This window comes from Aedes aegypti, chromosome 2 (genome assembly GCF_002204515.2).
Source record: "Aedes aegypti strain LVP_AGWG chromosome 2, AaegL5.0 Primary Assembly, whole genome shotgun sequence".
Classification (NCBI taxonomy): domain Eukaryota; kingdom Metazoa; phylum Arthropoda; class Insecta; order Diptera; family Culicidae; genus Aedes; species Aedes aegypti.
The window spans coordinates 112,041,225-112,060,603 of record NC_035108.1 but is presented as its reverse complement, the minus strand read 5'-3'; the positions used below and the strand labels follow the sequence as shown (position 1 = coordinate 112,060,603).

Below are 19,379 nucleotides of genomic sequence, written 5' to 3'. Positions count from 1 at the left end.
AAGAGGTATTAAACATGTTCAAAATATATCATTTATAAGTTGTTATTTAAAATGTAGAACATAAACAATCAATAATTGACGAAATTATAAATATGTTTTGTTATTATTTATATGCATGGCAGAAAACCACCTTATGGGGTGGAATTGTTTTCCATCTCTACTTAATTTGGTAGAAATAACAAATAAAGTTCAAATAAAATAGAAAAGTAATCGTTCTCATGATGCATTTCAAATTTCAGCTGTGTGTTTGTCCAATTTTGAAGTCGTATTTCAAAAATAAAAAATAAATTTAAAAATAAAGAATAATTACACTTTTCTTCTCCCTTCTATGCAATTACGTAATTTGAGGTTGATCTTTTTTGATAAAAATCATTTGTTTGAATGTTTTAGTGCTACTCTCTAGGAGAATGTATGAAACGTGTACGAAAAGTTTTGATTCTGGTTTTTGTTTTGATAGGTCCCACTTACCCCAGGTACAAATATATTCTGGGGTAAGATAGACCATCGAAAATTTCATATGAAATGAAAACAAAATACTGGTTTATCGTTAGCAGCTTGTAATAATACTCAAAATTATAGCATACTGATGGAAATTCGATTTAAAACACATTTATTTTTTGCGAGTCAATGCAAGCCGTGGAACGTGTCACAATTTGTCATGCAAGTTGAAAATGGCGCTGAACTGACAACTGTTACATGAACCACATGGTAATAAAAATAACAATATGTTTAGTACTAAATACATTCCTTGTCATTGTATCTTCAACTTTCTAGAAGAATACCCCCATGAAAAACTTTTCCTAGTTGAGCTATGACGAAACGCCCCACTTACCCCGTATTCTCACTTGCCCCGCGGTACCTTACTTATAGCCTGAAAAGAGAGACTAAACTGAAATCAAAAGAAAACCAAGAAATAAAAGTTTTATTGATAATAAATCTTCGAGCTGTTTAGTAAAATACCTATAAGTAGATGAAAAAAACGAATTTAGTACTATACCATTTAATTCCACTAGAGTTTGTATCCTTTGATAGATACGCGTATTTCGACCTCAACTGTAAGGCCGTCTTCAGTGTCGTGTACTAGACTCAACTTGTCTCGAGTCTAGTACACGACACTAAAGACGGCCTTACAGTTGAGGTCGAAATTCGCGTATCTGTCAAAGGATACAAACTCTAGTGGAATTAAATGGTATAGTACTAAATTCGGTTTTTTTTCATCTACTTAAGAGTTTTATTCCTTTTCCGTTAGGTTGGCTGTGTTTATTTGGCGGGTGTAATTTTTGTAATCTTTGATAAAGCTTATGTAAGTTCTAAAGAAACTCTTGATGAAGTCTTAGGGGATTTCCTAGATAAATTAATAAGGCTTATATATCCAGTATTAATAGAACAGAAATACCGTAGGTACAAACAAGTAAAAGGTACCAAATCATAAAGTAGATTAAATGATTCCTCTTGAGATAGGTAGACATAACTAAGGCCAATACAAATTCGACTTTGACTTTTTGCCTCACGAACCCCACCATCCAAATTTTTGGGCTTTTTTGCATTTGAGGGTCCGAGAAATATGTTTCAAAATTTGAATGTTTTCAGAAAATTTCTTAACAAATCCAATGAATTTTAATATTTGATTCAAGTTAATTGTTAACTTTTATTATTCCTCCTTGACCGCCCGAAGGTCGATGGGAGAAAAAGTCAAAAACAATTTTATACCGGCCTAATTTAAAAAACATAAGCAATCAAATCTATGGATAATACAGGGTGATCATTCATCCGTTAAATCTGGGTAAAGCGGAAGAAACACGGGAATTACAAAAGACCGGAAAAAAATACGGGAAATGCCTGGGAATTCAGAGAATACACCGGGAAAATATATTTCGAACATAAGAATATCGGTTTTTTTTTTTCAATTTCAAGCACTATGGGCAAAACTAGATTTTTTCAGGAAGTGTCTGTTTGTACTTTGTATCGTGCGTGACTTATTTTCGATGAGCTGGTAGAGAGATAGTTAGAGTAAGGTGGGGCAAAATTTCGACATTAATGAAATAATCAATATTAAAAAAAACTTCAAAACTGCTAATTCTAAACCATAATGATTATCTGGATAACTTCTCTAGAAGTGTCCATTTTCGAATTGTATCAAGTTTAATGCAGAAAAAATATTTAAAAAATAAAATAGGCCATTTTCATTAGTTATTCTTGATTCTCCATCAATAATAATACGTTTTTGAGAGTAAAGACCATATTTCTTTCCACTTACTTATTTTCCTTGATGGAGAATCGCGAATAACTAATGAAAGTGGCCTATTTTATTATTTATTTTATATATTTTTGCATTAAACTAAAGATAATTAGCAAATGGTTACTTCTAGAGAAGTGATCATTATGGTTCAGTATAATTTTAAGATTCTTATTGTATCATCAGAACGTATTTATTTCGACAAAAAAATCAAAATTTTGAAAATCGGCCAAAAGTTTTTCTAAAAAAAACTTTTTTATTTCAAATTACTCCATCATGAAAAATTGTCCTAAACATCTGTTCACTATCAAGATTCTATGGTAAAAATTTGAAAAAATATATAAAGTGGGGTTTTTGTGTAACTTAAAATTTATGTTTAATTTCTGATTTTATTTTATAAAAATAAATAAAATATTTTTTCAGTGTATATTTTTTTCTTATAGTTCAAAAGGTTCACTACAACTTCTTCATAGAACATTTTTCTCTAAAATCAACAGTTTCGAAGTAAGAATTTTTCAAAAAAGTTGCATGTAAACATTTATAGATCATTTTCAAAAGTTATCTATTGAGTCAAAATTATCAATTTTTCTATGGAAAACACTTATTCTGCCAAACCAAAAACATATGCAAAATATAATCCTAATCAAAGATTATCGTTTTTTCGACTCATTCCGGATGGAATTTGTGATACCTTGTAGTAAATACTTCCGTGTTCTTTGAATGCATACAATAATCTGATTTATTATTCTTAACACATTTCCATAGCCTACTGACATAATATAACAGCACATCTCCTTTTTCATATAATTTAAAGTTCAAATCTCATAAGTTCTCTAAATTCTCAAGTATTATTTGGCATAAATTTATTATATTATTATAAGTTAATTTTTTTTAAATTCCAATAAATTCTTCTTCTACTTCTTCAAATCTTCGAAAGGGTGGCTCATCTTCTTGAAACCTTGTTGCTACTGCATCTTCAATTGCTGGTGCTTCAATTATCTTTTGGCTAGTTTCCGTTCTTATTGTATGACTAGGCATCGGAGAAGTCGACGTTTGTGGAATGTTAATTTTCTTCAAGTGTGCAATGTTTCGTTCGTATTTTACACCCGTGTCGCTCGATGACCTCTACGTTCCAACACCTTATACTTCGTTTTACCAAATGTAGTTGCTAGTTTGTTTGCTGGTAGAAGGTTTTGCATCAACACCATATCTCCGCTACAGATGTCCGATTCTTGAGCATGTCTTCTTCTATCCTCTCTTTCTTTCTCCTTTTGTTTATGTAGTTTATCTTGATCGCGATAATCCGACGTTTCCGGAATAGTCTCAATGTCGTCAATGGAGGGCAACTTTGATCTTATTGTGCGTCCATAGCACAATTCTGTAGGAGTTTTTCCGGTAGTTGAATGCGGAGTCGTATAATACATTAAAAGGTAATCGTTCAAATCTTTCTTCCAGTCTCTCTTCAATGCATTACTAATCTGCAACCTTTTCAGAAGTGACCGGTTCTGTCTTTCTACTAATCATTCTACTACTACATTTTCTTGTGGCCAGTAAGGCGCTGAGTGATTAAGATGAATGCCATGTATATTACAATATTCCTCAAAATCCTTTCCAATAAATTGTTTCGCATTATCCAGGGTAATCGTTCTTGGATATCCTAATCGCGTAAATATTTTATCAAGTCTATTGACTGTCTCACGTGAACCGATCTTTGACATAACTTCCACCTCCTTATATCTACTAAAATAATCAACTATTACCAACAAATACTCTCTAGAAGGCAAAGGCCCCATAAAATCTATAGCCACATCAATCTATGGTTTTGAAGGAAGTTCTCGTCTACACATAGGAAGAGGCTTACTTGGTAAACCTATCAGTTGGCATCCTTCACACTTTGCTACAAAATCTTTGGCTTCACGATCCATTCCTGGCCACCAAGCTCGGTCCCTTAAACGTTTTTTCATAATTGATTCTCCTGGATGACCTTCATGTGCAAGCTGAAGCATCCTTGATCGTAATCCTTGTGGAACAACTAGTTTGTTTCCTCGTACTATAGTGTCCTCTATCATGCCCAGCTCATTTTTGAATGGTTCGAATAATTTTGCTGTCGAATTATTCCAATTTCCTGATTCCAAACAGTCTCTTACCGCCTTCAGCTCTGGGTCCACTTTGGACACTTTTTCAATTTCGCTCACATCAATCGCAACAGATTCTTGAACAGCAAGTACAAAGAAATGATTATCGGATTCAAATTTAGCTGAATTATCTTCAAATACGAGGCGTGACAACGAATCCGCTATATTACCTGATCCTTTCCGATATTTTACCGTGAACTTGAATGACTGAAGTCGGAGTACCCACCGTTCAATTCGGGCACAGGGTTTAGATGTGGGAGCAAATATAACTTCTAATGGCTTGTGGTCGGTTTCCAACTCAAACTCTCGACCAATTAAGTACGTAGAAAATTTTCCCACGGACCATACTAGCGCTAAAGCCTCTTTTTCTGTTTGGCAATACCGTTGCTCTGTTACTCTGTTTATGTAACAAGGCCAAGAAAACTTCTAACCTCTTCAGATGTTCTTGGTTCTCGAAATTTTTGTATCGCTTCCACTTTGCTAACTGTTGGGCGGATTCCTTCAGGTGACATTGCATGCCCAAGAAATTCAACTTGGCTAACTTTGAAAATACATTTTTCTTGGTTCAGTAAAATATTGCGAATTTTAAGTACTTTAAGGACTTTTTTAACGCTTCGTCATGCTCTTCTTCTGTTTCACCAAAAACCATAATATCGTCTATGAAATTCACAACATTTTCGCATTCCGCTAAAATATGCTCCATAACTAATTCTTCTAATTCAATCTAATGTAATCAAATCGAAGTAAAATAACAACCAACAATATTCGTATCCTTAAAAAAAATATTACATAGGATTATTTCTTCCAGAATTTACCTGATGAAAAGCATCCTTAATGTCTAAACGGCTGAAGAAACGTGCTGACTTGAAACGAGGCAAAACAATCTTCAAAAGTGGGCATCATATGACGTTCTCTCTGAATCGATTGATTTGCACGTCGCAGAGACGTAAATCACCGTTATCCTTCACAATCGTAACAAGTGGTGATACCCATTCTGCTGGACCGGATACTGGCTCGATGATGTCCATAGCCAAAAGATGATCCAGTTTGTCTTCAATTTTGCTAAGTAATGCTACTGGAGGTCGACGAACTTGTTGAGCAACTGGTGTCACATTATGATTAATAGGGATTTTTACTTGAACATTTTTCATTTTTGGGAATGAGCGTTTCTCCAAGACTGTCAGCGAGTTGATTTGATTCGGCAATCCAATTTTCAATACTCCAAGGCGCTTAGCAGTTTCTTTTCCGAGTAGCGATTGTTGTCCACCTTTGATGACATAGAACAATGCGTTCAGCTTGCTGTTCGTATTCTCCACTGCCTCAAATACGTGCCTCAAATACGTGAACAATCTCTAATGGTTTTGCTTCAGGACCATATCCTCTCAAAACCATATTGGAGACGTTAGATGGACAACTCCTAACACCATGCTGCTTCATATATCGCCTTGGAACTTCCTGAATCAATTAGGACTTGTATTAATACTCCTCCAATTTTTGTCCACAGATATTCGTCTCCATCTCCGATATTGAAAATAAAGCTTTCTGGTTCGTCTTGTTAAAGATTCTCGTCTGCCACAATTGCACGGACGTTTTCAAATTTCCTTCGTTTTTCTGGATGACTCATAAATGGTTCTTCATAACTCCGCTTAGATTAGTAATGGCAAATCCTTATTTGTTTCAATCATTATTTCTTTTAGTTTTGGTTTTTCCACGCGATTTGGATTCGGACCCTTCGTAATTGCTTTACCGTTTTATTCGTTTATTCTTAGTTTTGGTTGATTTCTTATTCGTGATTCATGGGAATAGACTTGAAAGTCTTGACAATTTATCCTCGTCCGCCAGATGTGATACCTTGTAGTAAATACTTCCGTGTTCTTTGAATGCATACAATAATCTGATTTATTATTCTTAACACATTTCCATAGCCTACTGACATAATATAACAGCACAGAATTCGTCATGACAAAGTTTTTATGAAGCTCCTAACGAGATTTTGTATGGATTTCTGCACATTTACAGCGAATTCATGCCCGACAAATTTGTTGTAAGGTTAATCATGAATTCATGGCATGATTTTCGGATAAATAAATAGCGAGGTCCTTTAAGTATTTCTGGTCAGATTTTTGTAAGGTTCTTGATGAAATTCTTGGCCAAATCTTTGCTTGAACGCTTGGGAGATGCAATTATGGATTTATGCCAAAAAATTTAGCCAACTTTATAGAAGAACAATACATAGTTTTTGGAGAGAAGAGTAGTGTTTGATCCTTGGACCTTGACGCTTGCTATTGCGTGGGCGGGTGGTGAGGACAGGATCAGATATGTTGCGCGTCGTTCGCGAAGATAAATGAAAAAGCTCCGCGGATCGTTAGTAGTGTTTGATCTATTGATCGCGTCGCTTGCTCTTGCGTGGGCGTGTGATGAACACTTGTTTGGCGTACAATGCGATTATCGAATTATATCGCAAATCCGATTAGGCATGGTTATATCATGAATCGCGGGGGCTTTTCTTAGCCCAGCGGTAAGAGTCCGCGGCTATTAAGCAAAGCCATGCTGAATGTGTCTGGGTTCGATTCCCGGTCAGTCCAGGATCTTTTCGTAATGGAAATTTCATTGACTTCCCTGGGCATAGAGTATTATCGTACCTGCCACACGATATACGAATGCGAAAATGACAACTAAGGCAAAGAAAGCTCTCAGTTAATAACACTAAGCTGAGTAGCAGGCTCAGTCCCAGTGGGGACGTTAACGCCAAGAAGAAGATATCATGAATCGCATCACCAAACATTGGTGACTCCCCGATCTCTACATTATCCCACTAACCCAATATCCTTTCTGTGATGCACTGCATTATTAATATAACTTAATTGATATGTTACGCTAGACAAGTGTGTAAACCTTGTTATTGTAATATAAATACCTTGACACTGAGGTTAGCATTAACACTAAAATGATTAACTATTGATCAGTGTATAGACATAGTGCACCATGGTGTGGAGAGTGTGCTTCGGATACGTGTGGTGAGTGAACGACGACAACTGAGTGTCCGGGAATTCCGGAATCACAGTGTTCGACAGAATAAGCGTGGACCGTGGTGATTGGAGTACCACACTTTCCATGACAACTGTGGAGATACAGAGGTTTACTCGGTCTCTAGTAACAACGGTTGTCTAACTAACATTCCTTCCATTCCCCGATGACTGTAAGGACGTGGCTGCTGGAGCCGTTATTGACTTTTATAATTTTAGCTAATTGGTAAGAATTGAGAATGGACAGTTAATACCAAGCCCCATTTATTAAATCTCTGTGCAACTTCGATTGTTTTGGTCAATCACGGAGTAGCAACTACGAATTGTACGCAGAGTTGCTTGCTGTCACTATCAACGCTTGAAATTTGCTGATTTGTACAGGCCGACTGCGATACAATTCGGATCATTCCTTATCACATCAACATCAGGCTGTCTACTCCATCACAAATGCATTGATGGCGATAGACTATGGATATCACTGATGGGTCAAGTTTAGCCCTAAATTAAGCAACTAAACTAAATTCCGAAGGAATTCTTACACGCAAACAAATTGCGCGGTAAAAACTACCATTTTTGGGGGAGAAATTAAGCGCTCGCACCGGCAATTTTCAGCAGACTTTAATGCGCTTGATTTTACCATGTCTGTAGTCGAAATCAGATTGATGAAAATTATTTCTGTCAAATGTACCAGACATTGTGGTGGGATGTACTACAAACATATTAATTTGTTCTGAAATTCCAGTTTTGGAATGGTAGTTTTAAGAATAGGCGTAGTCAGCTATAATAGTTATTTTTACCACAGAATTTTTTCCCGTGAGAAAACCGTTTTTAGCTCACAGTATTGTATAAATTCATTGAAAAATAATTAGTTAATGGACAAAACATTTGCAACTTTTTCGATTTTCCATACAAAATGACCAACTTCGTTAAGCTAGACCTCAGTTATTTATGAACCGATTCGAATGAAATTTTTGCAAAACATCAGACATAACTTGAATTTTAACATATATTTTTGAGTGATTTTTCCAATTACAAGTTCAAAAGCAATAACCATTTGACTAAAGTGATTTTTTGAAGATGTTTTATAAATGACATCATTATACATATTGAAAAAATAGCCTCATGATATCTTCAGCAAAGTTGTAGATTTTAACGAGATCAACAAGTTTACTCAAGACAGTTTTTGTGTAGAGCTATCAGATTTTGAGAAAATTAGTTTTGAATTTTTCGTCGAAAATTTCACTTTAGTTAAACCGTTATTACTTTTAAACTAGTGATTGAAATTAGGAATTATTCAAATATATATGCTCAATTCAAGTTATAGATGATGTTCTGTGAAAATTTCATTTGAATCGGTTCATAAATAACTAAGATCTAGCTTACCAAAGCTGGTCATTTTATATGGAAAATCGAAAAAGTGGCAAATATTTTGTCCAATTCTGTAGTTAGAGCAAGGGGCTCCAAATTCGATCATTCTTCATGATAAAAACTAAAATATCAAATCACAGGATCAGTATGTCATCCGTGTTTTAATTTGTTGGGCATCCGGGAATTGGAAAATTAATTTTGAAAGGACATCCTGATTATAACCTGGTGCAGGATTGTTTAAAGGGATTCCATGAAAAAAAACAGACGGCAATCATGAAGAAATTTGTTTAGGAATGATCATAAGAATTACTGGAATCATTGCTGTAGTGCGACGGATGTAACTTTCAATGAACTTTTGAAGAATCTATGAAGTTTTCCCTGGTGAATTTACTCGATAAATGTTTGGAATAAACATTTGGAAAAATTACTGAAAGTAACAGAATGCCTGGATGAACAACTAGAACAAATCGGCGCAGTTCTTAGAAAAGTTACCCAACAAACTTATTTAAAAACTCTGGAATGTGGATTTTTTATGGGTTTCTGTGCTGCCCAGATACGCATAGTCGACGAAAGCGCCAATATTACAAAAATGTTTTTTTTTTTCATTGATATGCATTCTTTACCTAATAATGCACTGGTTGGATATTAGGACAGTTCTAAATTTAAAAAAGTTTGGAAATCCAATCACCCATATGTCTTTTACCATCCTTACCATAAAAATAGTGTTCTGTGAAATTTTCAGATTTTTCGGTGGTGATTTAAAGGTGACCCAAAAGCAATGTAGGTTTATATGAAAATTACTATGGAGAATTTTTGAAAAATGTTCCAAACATGTTAGTAGTGGAATGTAAGTACAAACTAATCATCCCATAGTAAAAACTCATTTTTCAAACCATAATAAAGAAATTTGCTGAAGAGCGAAATTTAATCCGACGGATAGGAGAAGAGATGTTCATGAGTTTGTTTGCTATTATTTAGCTTCATATGGGATTATAGCCCTGCAAACGGGGGCTACCCCGTTTGGCATAAAGCTATTTGGTATAAAGTCGTTTAGCATAATGGTCATTTCGCAAAATGGTCATTTGGCATAATGGAAGTTTGGCATAAAAGAAAAGAAATTATAAATTTAAATAGTGCTACTTAAAAGAAGATCTGGTGATTAAAAGGAGGGTAAATCGTCGATGAAAATGTTAGTTGTCATAACACCAACGTAGGAAAGAAGGCAAAATTGTTAATAAAAATGTTAGTAGTTACAATGCAAACCACTAGTTTAACAACGTAATGAGAAAGAACAGCCTGTTCAGTTCGACAACAGTCGACCCGAAACTGAAGCAGCGGCGTCTAGCAGTGGCAGCGGTATGCACAACGAGAGCTCCGCCCATCCAACCGATGACAACGCAAACGATGACGATCCGACACCGAATCATGGTGCTATAAAAGCAAGGGCCGAACTGCGCAACGGGGTCAGTTTTTGTTCACCCGTCAGCGTAACAACAGTCGAGCGTTAAGTCCCGAGCCGTCATCTAGCCGAAGCCGAGTTGGTGAACCGTGATCGTCGCGAGCAAATCGAACTCGACTCACTGCCAACGCGAGTGATTCGGTTATAAAACCGAATGCGTGTGTGACGCAACGATTAGTTGCACGCGAGCCGCCTTACAGTGCGAATCGGAAAGTATAAGAATAAGTTGAAGAAGAAATGCCCATCCACCAAATAGTTTCAAGTTGATTTGAAAAAAATATTCACGAGTTGTTTAGAAAATATTCACTCGAGTCGTTATGAAAAAAATACACAAATGGAGTCACTGGTTGCTGCTAGCTAGAAGGTTAGTCCAGCTGAACCGGATCGAGGCTTCATGAGGCGAAGCCCATGGAACATAGAGTCCTTCACCCATCCCGCTCGGTTCTTGAGGGAACACGAGTCACTCAGTTCTGCCAGTGCAGTGCAGTCCATTGCCGTCCGGTACACAGCCTATGACCAAAAAAAGGGAAAATCATACATGAGAATGTTAGCAATAGTAACGCCAAAAACATAGCAACTCCGTTTTCAATGTTTATGTCAAAGGTCCATTATGCCAAACGACTATTATGCCAAACGACCGTTATGCCAAATTATTTTATGTCAAATGACTTTATGCCAAATGGCGTTCCCACCTGCAAACGTCAATTTATCCATATAATAGTTCATCAAACTCACTGATTGGACGGATAAATCGACGTATCAGTGGCGCAACCAGGGGGGGATTTAGGGGTCAAACCCCCCCCCCCCCCCCCCCAGAGCCGAACAAAATTAGGAAAATCAAGTATATTTTTGAAACTCATCACTACACATCTTATGCAACTCCGCAGCAGTAATTTAGTTCGGTTCAAATTAGCACTAAAATTTCAGTGATTTTTACAGTTATATCTCTCAGATCTCTGAAGAGTTTATTAAAAAAAGCTCATAAGCAACAAAATTTTCTTGCCATTTCGGAATAGGAAATGGGAAACTTTGTGTGGGAAGTTTGTCAAATATTTAGATATATTGGTGACTTTTAGATACTTCAGTTGTGGCACTTTTGTATTTTGTACAACATCGATCTATATTCGTACTCAGCATCAGCGCGGTGCTTGTGAAGTGTTCAACGGATAATTAACATAAGATGCAGAATCCGAAGCATCAAAAATATTTCAGTTAGCTCAGTATTTCGAGCATATGAACTCCCGTATAAGCCATGCCTACAGAAAAAATAGTTTGCTATCGACTGCTAGACTCGATATTCTGGATTGTCGGTTCTTTAACATTAGATAATTATGTTCCCACTGGAAGTTAAGTTTTGCTATGCTGGTTTGCTTCCAACAATTCCGGCTGTAACAATAATTGCAATGATTCCATTGCAAAATTTTGCGCTAAAGATGATTCTCATCGTTGAAAAATTTGAAAAGATATTTAAAGTACACATATGGACGAACAAACGGTATCACGTCAATGCATTGTAAACTTGTTTAACAATGTTATACTATGCTTGTTAAAATAGTGAAGTTTACTTAAATCTTCAAGTCGATTTTATTCTATTAAAAAATACATTTTCAAACTCAAGTTTACAAAACCCCCTCCAGAACCAAATTCTGGTTGCGCTACTGATGTATGCATTTGCAGATGGCAAAAGTAAGAAATTATTCAAAAAGTTTCCCCCAATCAACTTTTGAATTTCAATCTTTAGCAAAAGTACAGATTATTCGACCGAAATAGTTGAAATTTTCGAGAATGCGACTGGGACCACAAAAACGCAATTTTTCAAGCGGAAATAGTGCTGGTGGTTACTTTTATATCCTGCAAATAAAAAAATAAAATAATATGTTAATCTGTCCACAGTCCAGGAAGTCTCCTCTTTCTGCGCTAACGGCAGCCAGTATTTATAGCTCAGAAATCCCGTAGGTACGAACAAATAAAAGGTTCCAGAGTCATAAGGAATATCACTTGATATAGGTAGACATGACAGTTACGTCGACCATGCAAATGTTTCCTCTGTTCTCTATCTCTTATTTTTGTTTGAAAAGTTTATTTGTAAGCTTTCTTGAATTTCTAACTAGAAATGTTTTTTTTTAATCTCAAAAAACCAGGGTGCTTATAATTTTCAAACGTTAATAACTATTATATTACTAATAATAATAATTGTCTTTATTAACGAAAATTTCAGCACTTGACTAGTTCGTCTCGTATAACCTTAGTATATTGAAAACAGTGCAATTTGTCATTCAAAATTAACTATTAGATTATCATTTATTAATTTGAGACTATTCAAAAAACCGGGTATTGTTTTGTAAGGCCTGAAAAATCTGAAAATATCGAGGAATCTCGTTTTTGAAAACGAGTAGACACCCTGTTCAACAATCATTTATAAATTTATCGCTGTTCCTTTCCAGCGTCGGCGACGGAGTGTGCTATCCGGTTCGCTGTTTCGACGAGGACGCCGAATCCCTGCTCAGTGGCGAACTGGCCAACAACCATCATTCCAGTCGCCATTCGCAGCAGCAGCGCAATGGCCAACATCGCGTGGGCGGCCGCCACAACGACTACAGTGACGTGCACCAGTATCGAAACGGCGCCGTGCGCAATAAACCAATCGTGCATCGCGTCAACGACGATGACGAGGATGACGACGAGGACGAGGAGAACGTTTTTGAAACGACGGTTTTCAGCCATTCCGCCAATCTGCTGCACTGAGGTGAGATGAAGGCATACTGGCGGGAGTGCAATACGGGACGATGTGATCTATAAGGCGGAACTATCCTAGAGTAGGTACTTAGAGATGATAATTCTAACGTCGCCAGACCATTGTTGGGTGGCGTAAAAAGCTAGCAATTTTAATGCGTTACGTGAATAGTCAGTCAATATCTGTGTTGTGATTTTTGCAATTCCTCACATTCCTAAACATTTTATTTTAGCAAATAGTTTTTTTCTTACTTTAGCGTATTAAGAAACAAAATGGTAAGCACCAGCACGTTGCTCCCCAGATCGTTATTATCAAAAAAAAAAAATCCATCTAATCTTTGTTCTCCAATCGATTTCTATAGCTAGACTACATGTTTGAGCAAGACTTTAGAAACATCGAGGGCCTTGTTTTGAAGCTTCACCCTTTTGATGGCATAGGTCCACAAATTCTAAATAAAACAGTTATAGCACGTTATAGTTACATGGTTTTTCATTTATTGTTACTATTATATGAAACATATTATCGAAACATGATTTGAGGGTAGGCGAAGACCTACCCGTTCTGGACAACACCCCATACTGGACATTGCCGTCGAATTAATAAATCGTGATCCAATCAAGATACTGCATTAGAGGAAAATCACTATAAAACATTCATCATTACAGTGTTTCATGGAACTTAAAATCATAACACGTGTCTACAATGGGAATTAAAGGTTCATCGCATAGTGACGAATTGGGTTAGTCCTATGCTTTTTTTCAAATTTTGTTTCGATCTGCAATTTAGCTAAAGAAAAAGAAAATAGACTGGTGATCACAAGAATGATGGAGATTTTTTTCTGATAATAACGGCCTGAAGAGCACCGTGATCATCAGACGCATGACTGAGAATGGAGTTCAAGCATTTCCAGTTCAATACCCATGGTACCTCTACAACTGTGCATTTTTATTTTACCTTACAATAGCAACGGTACAATCCAACATTCATTTTTTTTGTTCTCCGAAATATCAAAATGAGATATAAAATAGTATTCCCGACTCGCTGCAGAACAGTAAAATAAACCAAACAAATAGACTGAACGAACTTTTCGTAGAACCCATTAATACGCAAAAACCGTTAAGAAAGAAGGGCGCAGACTATTATGGACTGTCAATTCCGCCTCGGTCGGTACATCAATTAATTGAGTAGCTCCATAGATTGGATCGAGTTCGGTATGAGAGAGACATAGAAAAAAAAATTCACCAAGCAACGTAACTGTTCGTTAATGATGTTCAAGAAGATGGAGAACATTTTGCAAAGTGGCAAAGAAAATATTAGGCGTTAACATGGAACACAACCGTGATAGGGTAATTTAGAACAAACAACAGTAGTATTAGTTTAATTAGTGAAGGAGAAAGAAATTAAACGTTTTGAAAGGAATGAAGTCGTGCGATAGTGCAGTGTCCAGTGAAACTATATCACAGCCATGCATCCAAGATGTGCATTTTAAGTGGGGATCTAAAATATTGAATCATCTTTTTCCCCAAGGTGCCGTTAGAGTCAAAGTACCGCACATTTTCAAAAAGCTTTTCCATATTCCGCACAAGATAATGCTTAATTTCGCGCACTCGCAAAACGACTCTTTATTCGGAAATTTAACTGTCAAAATGATACTTGATGGGCCACAATCCGCAACCTTGAATCCACGCCGAATTGATAATAGGTTCCTAAAATGTTTAATGAAATCTTATTTTTATCTAACAAGACGAAAGAGCATGTTTTTGCAACCCCTTTAGCATTTTTCCTGTTCGAATAACGGTTAAATCACATTTAAAATTTAAATTTAAAAATAGGTTCAAATTTGAACCTTGACACTTTAGATCATGTTTGACATTCACTGAGTCGGCAAAAACGCCACAGGGGCTCATCTTTTTAACACTGGGGTTGCTCCTATTTTACATTTCGGAAGGGATACGGAAAACAAAATACACCCAAAATTAGAGTTTAAACCAAAGGGTGTGACAAAATCTCAAAAATCAGAAAAAAATGTTTTTTGGCCGTAAACCAACGAAAATCATTCAAAAATTGAGTAAACATGTGTTTCTGGCCTAAAATTAATCGTTTGGTACTAAAACTCGACTATTCTTCCCAATTGGGCTCGGTCCTCGGACCCTTAAGTCCAACTGCAGGAAACAAACGTGTGCACGGTCTACTACGAAGTCAGCGGCCTAGTCCGGGTTCTCTTCTCAATATAATTTTTGCTTGACGTTCTTCCGGCTTTTGTACTACGTGAACAGCCCAACGCAGCCTATCCGTTATTGCAAGAACAGCTGTACCCGAGGAACTTACACAGGGAACCAACAGACGCTACTCAGGATCAGTAGCGTCCTCAATGCGTAAGTACTGGTGCTCTCATTATTATAACAAACAATAACGGCGCCGGCTGCGTCCGAATGCAGGTCAATTTGGGGATGGAAGGGAAATCTTGACGTGTAACTTGTTTTATAGAAACCGAGGAGTCCTCTGCACTTTCACAAGAAAACACTGAGAATTTGGATACAGGAAAGGATCATTTTGGTAAACGGTAACGATACAGTTTGAAAAGAATACGTAAGCATTTACATGGATGATCGATACCGATAATGCGGTTTCTACGCGAACCGGTCACGATCCTGATTTTTATTATAGCGCGAATTTTGTCTTCGTCTGCAGGCTTCGGGACTTAAGCTGGTTACGGAGTCCATAAAATGCCCTTTTCACAGCTACATGAGGCCTTTTCACCTCGCAGGTAACATCATTCTTACACGTCACAAAAGTACCAAGATACACACATTCTTACATTACTTCAATTATTTTCAGCATCACGATTGGAACCAACTTCCGGCGATTATTTGTTTTACTGATATTGACTATAAGTCCAATCCGTGCTGTCTTCCTTTCGAATGGATAATGTTGAACAAAAGGTCCACGATCGCATCTCCTTGCTTCAATCCATCCAAGATTACGAGGAGGTCTAAATCTCATCTGCAACCCGCACACTTGATTTCAATCAATCTAATGTTGTACTAACCAGTCTAATCAGTCTCGTCGGAAAACCGTGTTCTATCATTATGTGCCATGCCTCATTTTTCTTTACTAAATCGTACGCCGCCTTGAAATCAATAAACAGATGGTGAGTCTGCAAGCAAGCATGGGAAAATTCACTCACGCACCCGAACGCTACCGATAAAATATCTGCAAAGTATCTGCTGCCACCGAATGTTCAATGACGCCGAACGCTACTAGGGTGAGCGCAATAGGCCAGGGGAAGTGGTTCACCTAGAGTGAATTTCTGTCAAAGAAAAAGTAGATTTTGTATGAGATTTGACAGAAAAATGAATGACAAGTTCATCCACTTCTCCTGGCCTATCCCGACGAATCGTAAACGATTGAGATAAACCGAAAATTAAAAGATATACGGAGCGGAGAGAGCACCTATCCTCTCTTAAATTGGAGACACGAAAGAGCGCGTTCGCCATTCGATCACTGAAAGCTTCCTGCGAAATGTACAGATTTTGCGTTCACTGAAACATTTCGCCTTATGTATTACCAGTCAGTGAACGCTCTTCAGCTCTCAAATACGAATGCCACTCGTGCGGAATCGGAATGTAAAGAATCATTCTCTACAGCAATCGGATGCCTTCGGCACAAGGAGTCGGTAGTGAATCATTCTGTTGCCGTTTTTGTCTAACTTGTCGCTCGGCGAACAAGAAGAAAGCGCATTGGAAATTGAAACACTCAGCTTGGTCGGAGAAATGGCAATCTCGCTCTTGACCACTTGTGCATGTGAGCGAGAGAAATGCAATATTCGAGTTAATGTTTCCCATGCTTGTCTGCAAGTTGTATTCTCGGAACTTATCAAGGATTAGTCGTGATACAGCATTTCATACTAAACCGCTGGATGCCAGAACAGACGCTGTTTGAGCCGCATCTCCTTGGTGGACAAACGCACCTCGAAATCACAATTTTTCTATCTCTTGTGCAGCCCACAGACGCTCAGACAGTTTGAGCAACATTGACTCCGCCCCAAGTTAGCCAAACCGATTTATGTTGATGCCGTTCGACCGCCTGTCAATGTTTGCTGCAGCAACACACATGTTTTTGATGATCTCGGCATGCCTAGTGGATATGTGATTGTTATTTTTCCGAATTCTGTGGCTGTTGAGGGAATATTTCAAAGATTTTTGGGCAATAATCGTATTAAGGAAGAGTAGAACTTTCAACATTTAAGTACCGGAAAAAATGAATATTGATGATGAATTCCAGTTATAATTCACACGAAGTACTCCAGCAAAACTCATAAATTATTAGGTGTATCTGTCGGGGATTATTCTGAACAGTCATCGATATGGGAATGGCTATGGGAATTTCTCCAAGAATTCTATCCAGAAACTTTTAGTTGTTTCCTCTAGTTATTATACTGTGGAGTTAGTCCAGTAATCCATGGGTTATACTTGGTATTTTACCAGGAATTTCATCAATAATTCGTCTAGAATTTTATCCATAGATTCAATCAGATATTCCTCCGGGGAAATCCTTCAGGCATACCTTCAGGAATTCATCCTGACATTCTTCCAGAGACTTCTTCAAGGATCTTCAACTTTTTTCAGGACTTCCTCCACGGACTCCTGCAACGATCAATAAAAAAACTCTTCAGTAATTCTTTAGAGCTTACTCAAAGGCTGCCTTTAATAATTCCTCCAGAGATAGCTATAACAATTTCTCCACAGATTACTTCAGGAATAACTCTAGAAGTTAGTTACAAGGATACCATCACGCGTTACCCAGTAATCACATCTCGAATTCTTTTAAAAACTTGTCCAGGGATTTCACAAGATATTCATCACCAGTAATTCACCCATGGATTTCACCAGGACTTTTATAAGGGCTGCCTCCTTAAATTCCACAAGGAATTTCTTCAGGAGCAATTCTCACTGAAACCTGGCCGCCATCGGCACCCATCGTTAGAATTCCAATTTTATGTCACTGATCGCTAGTTTTCGATAAAACTTAAGGGTGGTCCTTTCTGTTTTCTCAAATTGGTGGACCCCTCGTACGCCAGCTAGCTGGACAGTTTGCGAAAAAGCCCATTTTTTGATAAATCTTTGGTATTTCTTCACGAGATATGTCTCATATTTCGCTTGAAACACTAAGCAAACTTAGTGGCATCGTATAGAGAAAGGATATAGCCATCTTGAATTTTGTTAGGAAAATCAATTTTCACCATTAGCGCACCGCTAGTTTTGAATTCTGAGATCACCATCAGAAAGCTGAGGAAAAATTGCGTAAGATAGGCTACAGAAACTAGGTGAGCAATGGTATTTACCCTATCAAATGAACGATTTTCTAAATCATGTTATACGATTTTGACGTATATGGCGAGTGCAATAAATGCAAACATATTTTTTTGTACAACAAAGAAACAAGTTTTCAACCTTTGGTGTTTTATTCGAGTCGAGTAAAGAATAAGAATATTTTTTTAGTGAAAAAATCTGGCGGCCATCTTGGATTTTGACGCCATCTTGATTTTAGGTAATAGAATTAATTTTTCACCTTGTTAGCACTCAGCATGTCGAATTTAGAGGCTATCAATAAAATAGGGTTACGTATACTCTTCTTCTTATTATTCTTCATTTTACTGACGTTATGTCCCTACTGGAACAGAGCCTGATACTCAGCTTTATTAGTTATAAATCCAGGTTATTAAACAGGAATTTTCTTTTTTAATGCGATTTCTGACAACAGAATAGATCTTCGACATATCTTTGAATTCAGTAATAATGAATACATAAATTCAATAAATGAAAACCGTCAAATAACATTGAATGTATTAAACAAACATTTTTTTGCCCTATTCATTGTATGAAGTTTATAGATTGCGTGTCGGGACATTAGTAAGCCTTGTGGTAATATATGTAGTTCTAACGTAATACATTGACAAAAGTGCATTAATTTATAATGAAAGTCTTAAATTTTGAAGCAAAAAACATCCTTGATTTTCTAAGTCATAAAGTATCGTTTTTAGTCCCGCCCAACATGCATGTGAAAAATAGCGAAATTGAATGATGAGAAGCAGGTTTTGTTCTAATGTGGACGTAATGCCGAAAGGCAGGTGTATAATTTCGAGGTTAGAAAAACTGGCGGCCATCTTGGTTTTCGACGCCATCTTGGTTTTTAGAAGTTGCATGATTTTTTACCATATCAGTGCTCATCATGTTGAATTATAAGGCCTCCGTTAAAAAAAAAACATCAGATTCTATTTTTCTTATCTTATCTCAGCTGTTCAACTGATTGTTCACTTGTATCAATAAATGAAAGCAATAATGCTTTTTTACAACTCGAAGATATGCAGAAGAATCATTCAAGTAGTAAATAAGCGTTAAAAAAAATCCTATTTGATAAT

General features: G+C 36.9%; 1 protein-coding gene across 2 annotated transcripts in view; it reads left to right on the top strand.

The window, feature by feature from the left end:
* Positions 1-13,240, top strand: part of LOC5573543 (palmitoyltransferase ZDHHC15) — a 59,696-nt gene extending 46,456 nt beyond the window's left edge. For both annotated transcript variants that reach the window (XM_021841987.1, XM_021841986.1), the window contains exon 6: positions 12,669-13,240. In XM_021841987.1, the coding sequence (XP_021697679.1) occupies positions 12,669-12,969 (301 nt within the window). In that variant the 3' untranslated portion in view covers positions 12,970-13,240. The remainder of the gene's footprint in view (positions 1-12,668) is intronic.
* Positions 13,241-19,379: the final 6,139 nt, after the last annotated feature.